At 47.3% G+C, this 7,899-nt stretch overlaps 1 protein-coding gene across 1 annotated transcript; it reads left to right on the top strand.

Annotated features, from left to right (window-relative positions):
• Nucleotides 1-1,001: 1,001 nt before the first annotated feature.
• Nucleotides 1,002-5,238, top strand: LOC119362869 (protein ROLLING AND ERECT LEAF 2-like). Its single transcript, XM_037628142.1, has 4 exons — nt 1,002-2,122; nt 2,753-2,928; nt 3,183-3,406; nt 4,240-5,238. Exons 1-4 carry the CDS (start codon nt 1,141-1,143, stop codon nt 5,027-5,029), a joined length of 2,172 nt encoding a protein of 723 aa, XP_037484039.1. The 5' UTR covers nt 1,002-1,140; the 3' UTR covers nt 5,030-5,238.
• The last annotated feature ends 2,661 nt before the right edge of the window (nt 5,239-7,899 follow it).

Genomic DNA, 7,899 nt, shown 5'->3' with positions numbered 1-7,899 from the left:
ACCAATTTTCACAGTATTGTTGACAACTGGGCATCAGTGGTAGGCAATTGGCCATCCACGGTAGGCAACTGAGTAAAAACGATAAGCAAGGTGGGATAATGTTAGCAAAATTCATTGATACACATGGTGCAATGAAGTTGCTTATATGTAGCACTAAAGGTGCCTCATGTTTTTGTGTGATTTTCTCTTTTTTTTACACAAACCAACCTTATAGGCACACCTACAAGGCAAAAATTTGAAGTTGCTTCCTATAACACTAAAGTTGCCTCCATCGTACCCAAAGTTGCTTCAAAAAAAAGTTTAACGAAACATATCGATATGAGATCTAGTTTTGAAAAACTCATCGCGGGAAACCCAGTTGTGAAAGTGGAACTGGATTTTGACGCTTAAATCAAAAGTTACAGTGTTTTAAAATTTTTTTAAACCCCCAAATAAATGCACGCATGGACAAGATTTCTTTTCTGATGGACTGTACATGGCACATTGGCTGCTACTTTCATATTTGGACAAGCGCCAGATCCCACCAACGGGCGCTCGGGCGCCCACTAGCCACGTCCAAAAAATAGTTATGTATATATGTATCCAAAAAAGGGTTATGTATATGTACTCCTAGTCACACTTACGCCGCAGAAAGCCTTTTTTTTGTTGTCCTAGTGACATAGTCAGTGGATCTGTGACAGTTCGTCCAACAGCGTTCGTTAATGGCGGCGGCTCCTTGATATTTATCCAGTCAGCTAGGATCACTCGTCGCCGGTGACTGGCTCGTGGGTCAGAGAAGAACAGTTCCTGCGTTACCTGCCCATTGAGCGGCACACGGTGGCGCTGCTCCGTACTGGAGAGAAGATCTAATCTAAAAGCAGCAGGGAGATCGAACGTGTCGCCCACCGCCGTGGCCCTCCACCTGTGATGCGATCCACTGGGCGACGACGGCGACCGTAGGCCTGCCTCCTTTGGAGCCCCCCCAGCTTTATTCCAAAGCACAAAAGTATCCGCCCGTCCACCCCCAAAAGAACCAGAATCCTCGTCACGCCCAAGTGCACAACGCAACGCAAACCCTCCGCGCCAAGGAAACCAGAGCAGGCGTCGTCGTCCTCGCCGTCCGTGGGAGGCAGTGTGAGTGGAAGCAGAGCAGGGCCGGCGATGGGGTGCGGGCAGTCCAAGGAGGACGCGGACGGCGCCGTGGAGCGGTGCCGGGAGCGGAAGAACCTCCTGCGGGCGGCCGTCGAGGCGCGGCACGCGCTCTCGGGGGCGCACGCGGGCCACGCGGCCGCGCTCCGGAACGTCGGCGCCGCGCTCTCCGACTACGCCAGCGGCGAGGCGCACGAGGGCGCGCTGCGCCACTCCGCCTCGGCCGCCGCGGTCCTGTCCTCCGCCGGGGGCTCCGGCGCCGAGGCGGCCGCGCTCGCGCTCCCGCCGCCCCCGCCCCCGCCGGGCCCGCCCGAGGACGCCCCGTCGCTCGTCAGGTCCATGAGCGCGCCCGACCTGCCGCTCCCGCCGGCGATCAAGAAGAAGCCCTCCGGCGAGGCGCCCATCATGGAGGAGGAGGACGAAGGCGAGGACGCGCGCCCTCCGGAGCCGGAGGACGATGGCCAGCTCCAGCCCCCGCCACCGCCGCCACCGCCTCCGACGCAGCTGCCCGCTCCAACGCGTCCCCCGCCCTCCCTGCCGCCGGACACGAGGCGCAAGGCGGCGCAGGGGGATTCCTGGAGCGAGATCATTTTCGGGTCCCCGGACGGCTTAACCGTCCCGCCACCCACTCTGGCACCCAGCGCAGCCACCGCCGCCTCGTGGGCAGCCGAGCGGGCGGAGGCCCCCGCGCCGCCGCCGCCTCCCCCCGAGCCAGAGGAGCAGCCTCTGCGTCCACCACCAGCGCCGCCCGCGGCTGCCGAAGACGTGAAGGGCAAGAAGCCGATGGTCGAAGCCGGGACGCGGAGGGCGCTGACACAGAAGGGCAAGAAAAGTAGGACGGTCGTGATGCCAGCGCCGGCGGCGGCGAGGCTCGGCGACATCCTTCGCGACCTCGACGATCATTTTCTCAAGGCATCGGACAGCGCACACGAGGTGTCCAAGATGCTGGAGGCGGCGCGGATGCACTACCACTCCAACTTCGCCGAAACGAGAGGTACCCACCCACCCCACGCACGCTGCTCTCATCCGTTTGGTCAGACCAAGAATTCACTCCACAATTCGAGCTAGTAGAAAATATCGATCAGTTTATTTTCTGTCACTCTCATTGACGAATATCTTACCGACATTCAATTTTGGAAACATAAACTTCTCTGCTTGAGCAAGTTTGTAGAGAAGTCCAAGACGTTTACTTCTATGCTGCTTACGGAACAAGTTTAACTGGTCGACACGATAGACTAAGACTTTCAATAGACCTCACTAATCAGCAATCTCAAGAACAACAAGATTGTTGCATCGTTGATTATTGGAATGGAATGATGCATTGTTAATTGTGGTTACAGTGGAGCCACACTAATTTAGCGGCTAAACGACAGAACAGCTAATCCATATAGGTTACACATGCATAGATTCAGGGGAATGATTTTTTTTAGGGGCTACAATTAGGTAGTTCATTACTTGATTGTCTGTCTGTCTATACTCCATGATTGCCTTTTATGCTCCGTTGAGCAGTCTCCATCATGCTTGTTTTCAGGACCGCTTGAGTTATGTTCTACAAGTACAGGTTACACAATATTGTAAAGAGAATGACTAACCTTGGTTATTTCTATGTCATCCATCTCATTAGGATTTGTGGATCATTCTGCTAGAGTGATGCAAGTTATCACTTGGAACCGCTCATTTAAAGGGATACCACAACCGGAACAGGTGAAGAATGAGTTAGACGACGCCGAAGGCGAAACACACGCTACCGTTCTCGAGAAGCTGCTTGCATGGGAGAAAAAACTATCCCACGAAGTGAAGGTAAAAATCGAAACGTAAATTCAGAGCACATGCTCTAGGTAGCTCTTTGAAAAAATAAAAAAACATCATCTTTTGTATATATACATATATTTGTGGTATCCGTGTATAAAACCACTGTAGTCATGATAACTCCATCCTCCTACCCATGTTATGTGTCCTAGGATGCTCAAATCATTTGAATTCTGCATGGTGGCATTCATTTCATTGTCTAAGCTGTTTTCGTCATACATCTGATGAGTTTGTCATCGACGCAGGAGTTTGAGGTTATCAAAATGGAATATCAACAAAAGCTAGCTTCTCTGAACAAGAAGAAGCAGCGTGGGGTCAGTTCTTCATCATTTGAAAGGACTAAATCTGCTGCTAGTCACTTGCATACAAGATATGTTGTCGATTTGCAAACAATGGAGTCCACGATTGCAGAGATTAATCGGCTGCGAGATCAACAACTATACCCAAAACTTCTTGAACTTGTGAAGGGGTAAACCTTGCTTTTACTTTGCAATTTTGACGTCATTTATTCTATTCAAGTTTGTACATTTAAGCATGTTACTGATACCTCTTCATGGAACCTTCTATTTTGTTGCTGTATTTTTGCTTGAGTTACAGTATCTGGTAATTAAATACTGCCTCCATTCCTAAATATAAGACGTTGGGGCAGTTTAGGTAGTAGTGTTCTGCACTCAAGAACTCTTACTAAAAGTATTAACCTGTGTATTGTTTAGTTTATTGTAAGGTTTGCTGGTAAGCCAGTTGCTTAGTGTTTCAGTTTTTGACATGTTGGAACTTTATTTCATTCTTTCTTGAATCATGACATAAACATTTCAGGAAGATCCTCATTTCCTAAAGAAGCATCTAAATATTCCATATATTCTTAATTTGCACACTACCGTTCTATGTTTACCTGGGGAAGTTACATCTAAAGCACCAGTACCTTGACAGACGAAGCTCCCAAGTGTCTGTAATACTCCTCCCTTCCAAAATAATTGAAGTTCTAGAATTTTTTCTAAGTTTGACGAACTCCGTAGAAAAATCTACTAAAATCTACAATATCAAATATATATAATATGAAAATACATTTCACAAGGAATCTAATGAAGCAAATTTGGTTTCTTAGATGTTGATATATTTTAATATAGACTCGGTCAAACTTAATGAAGTTTGACTTAGGACAATGCGAGAACTTAATTTATGTTAGAACGGAGGGAGTATTTTGGGGGAAAAATTACTACCTCCTGTTATGAGTGTAAATTTCTCTGTAAGAAGAAACATTAGACTATGGAGCACTGAATTGTGTTATTTTCTCACTGACAGGATGGGGAAAATGTGGGACGCAATGTACAAGCACCACAAAGCACAGCTCAAGATCATCTCCGAGCTCAAATCGTTCGACATCTCGGTTGCGGCACGGGAAACAAGCGAACAGCACAACGAAAGGACTGTGCAGCTATGGCAGGTCGTTCAGGAGTGGCACGTGCAGTACGGCAAGTTCATGACGTCTCAGAAGGAGTACGTCGGAAACCTCTACAGCTGGATCAAGCTGAATGTGATCCCCATTGATACCAACCTGAAGTCCAACTCGTCGCAGCCAGTCGAGACGACGCCTCCCATCAAGAGGCTTCTCCATGCTTGGCACGATATCCTCGGGAAGCTCCCCGACGAGGATGCTAGGAAGGCCATACACACATTTTCGGAGGTGGTACACATAATCCTGGTGCACCAGGACGAGGAAATAAAGCTGAGGCAAAGGATTCAGGACACGAGGAAGGAGCATGAGAGGAAGAGCAGACAGTTCGAGGACTGGGCGCGGAAGTACATGGAGAAGAGAGCAGGAATTCCTCCTGAGGCCGGCAATCCCGACGGGACGCGCGCCGACCCGCTCGCGGAGCGGAAGGCGGCCATGGAGAAGCTGGAGAATTCACTGAAAGAACTGGAGGAGGCATACACGAAGCAATGCAAGGTGGTGAGGGAGAAATCCCTGAGCCTCCTACGGACAAACCTGCCGGAGCTGTTCCGCATCGTGTCGGACTTCTCCCTCCAGTCGGCAGCAATGTTCAAGAGTCTGTGGTCGATCTCGACCACGAATGACCAGCTGGATGATTGATCCGTGTTTGTGTGTTGAATTTCTTGTGGTGAATTTTTGTGTTTATGTTGATAGGTTGCGCTGTTGTTGTATATTTAGTTCCAAGTGCAAAAATGGGAAGATGGCTAGCCCTTGTTGTTTGGAGCTACGGTGTTGTAATGCATGTATATGTCTTGGATAGGAAATTACGCGTTTGTTTCAAATATCAACAATTTTGGTAGGTTTTACAACCTGGTACTTAACTTGCAGCACTATTGATTTGCATTTGTTCAGAGCTCAAAATGTTGATGAGATCATCTTTTTTCAGTAACGGGCATTTTCATGATACAACCGTTGTGAGAAAATACCCGATCTCTGTATAACAAGATGCACACGTCAACAAGTGCGAAGAAAGCATAATAACATCCTTTTACAAGAAAAATAATAATAGCCTAGGGTGCAGGAGGTCCCGTCAGAAACTACTACATTGTCATCCATGGGAGAACAAACGTTTCCGATTGTATGCTCCAGCTGGGTATTTCCCACATCCGGGTTTATTAGGCCCCTTGTATTTTGTGTTTAATTTTAATCATAGATTTAACTAGCAAAATATAAATTGTATGCCACGAAGAATATAATATTATACTTCTGAAGCATAGCTCTGGAGGGATAAAGACGGCTCTACCAGTCCACCAATGGGGACAAAATTATTGTTATGACCTATAAGGCTAACAAAATCCCAATTTGACCTCGTTTGAAAAGAAATTTCAATTCTGACCTTTTTGGGTGACGCCAACATCCCTGGCGTCTGGATTGCGAAGCAGACGCCAGGGTCCCTGGCGTCTGGCCCCTGGCCCGCACTGCCCGCCTGCCCGTTGACCTGCTGACGTGGCAAAGGGGCCAGACGCCAGGCACCCTGGCGTCTGGCCCTGGTAAGTGGATAACCCACGGGAGAGTGTGTGGGACCCACCTCACACACTTTCCCCAATCCACAACCGAGCTTGAAGAACACTTGGAGCTCTCACACTCTCTCCTACCCCTCAAGCTCCCCCTCAAATCCTCTCCAAAAGGTACATACCTTAGGTGGATCTTTCCATCACTTTGTTGCTCTTGTTAATCTCCCCCAAATCATCCAATTATTTTTTGTTAAATCTTGTTATTTTGGTTGCATTTTATACATGTTGGTGGAACCCTAGTTCATGTTTTCTCCCCCTTATGTTAGTGTGAATGGCTTGGTTAACTTTGATAATATAGTGCTATGCATGGTGTGTAGTAGGAATATATGTTTGTTGAGTAGAAAGATTGGGGGTTGGGGTTAGTTAGTGATTATGGTTAACTTTGCTTAGTGTGTGTTAATTAGTATACTTTTGTGGACATCACCAATAATTTAGTGTTGATATGATTTGGATATAATAAGATGTATTTGGATAAACACCAATTCTCATTGAAGTCTTAAATGCATTCATGTTATTTTTAGATGGAGAGACTTGTTAATGTTCATTACATTGACAAGGAGGCATTCTTGAGTAACAATGCCGACACGGGTGAGGAACCATTGGTTTTTGATACAAGCCCTAGCTATGAGGATGTTGTTGCAAAAGTGAGACAAGTCTTGAAGTGGATGGACACCAATGTTGATGTTAAGTTATTAGGAAGGTATGATGTTGGAGTTGGAGCCAAATCTCGCTTGAAAAGTATGCCTATCACCTCGGATTTGCATTGGGATGTATACAAGGAAAAAGTATCCCAATCGGAAGACAAGTCACTTGAATTGTTTGCCACCAAGGTTGAATCTCCTCGGTTTACCTTTGATTTGAACCGGCATGTCTCTTCCCCAATGGATGACATGAGCGAGAGGACAATGGTGCCACTTGTTGAGCATAGGGTTGTGGTTGATGCCCCCAATGTTTATCCCCCACCACGTCCCCGTGTACCATCTATCAAAGCAAATGAGGTTGAGTTGTATGCCCCCAATGCTTCTAGCCAACCACCAACTAGCCAAGCAAATGAAGTTGAGGTGATTGCTAGTGACGGAGTAATTCAAGAGGATGAAGATGCTTATGATGACGATGAAGAGCAAGAGGAAGGGTTTCATGGTAATGATGTTGGTGACTTGGATGCGTACATAGCGCAAAAGGACATGGATCGCGACTTGCCTTTTAGGCGTCAATATGCGTATGACTCGGATGACGAGGGTCCAGTTGAACAGTTGGACGAGGATGGATTCACAAAGGAGGAGAACCAAATCCACTTTGAGCTGACGGGCTTACAAAAAAGAACTCACTTGTTTAAAGATCTCAGCCTTGCCCATAAAGCTGTTGTTGACGGTGGAATGAGAATGACGGCGATTGAGCCAACACCATGCCCGGATCCAGGAGAACCAAGGTGGAGAATGAGGACGAGAATGCTTATTTGAAGAAAGGAGTGAAGTTTATGAGCTTGCCTATGCTGAAGTTTTGGTTGGCTGACTATGCCATTAGAAACCATAGGCCATTTTATGTTGAGCACTCCGACATGAAGTTGCATTACACCATGGTGTGTGAGCAAGAAGGATGCCCATGGAAGGTTCGTGCAAGAAAGCTTAAAGAAACCGAAGAATGGGTGTTAAAAAGTTGTGTTGCCACTCATAGATGCAAACCTCCATCTAAACGACTTAGAAAGACACATCGTCAACTCACATCTGAGTATCTCGGATACAATTGGATGAAAGACATAGGCTTTGATCCCACTGTGAAAGTGAGGTTTCTCATGCGGACGGTGAAAAAACAATTTGGTTATGCAGTCAAGTATGGAAAGGCATGGAAGGCAAAGGCAAATGCTATTAAGATGTTGTATGGTGGTTATGAAGAAGCATACAACCAACTCCCAGATTGTTGGCCGCCATTGCACATAGGAACCCGGGCATGTTTCAT

Source organism: Triticum dicoccoides, chromosome 2B, assembly GCF_002162155.2.
Source record: "Triticum dicoccoides isolate Atlit2015 ecotype Zavitan chromosome 2B, WEW_v2.0, whole genome shotgun sequence".
NCBI classification, from domain to species: Eukaryota; Viridiplantae; Streptophyta; class Magnoliopsida; order Poales; family Poaceae; genus Triticum; species Triticum dicoccoides.
Note: the sequence above shows the minus strand (reverse complement) of the source record. Positions and strands in the feature narration are given on the sequence as shown.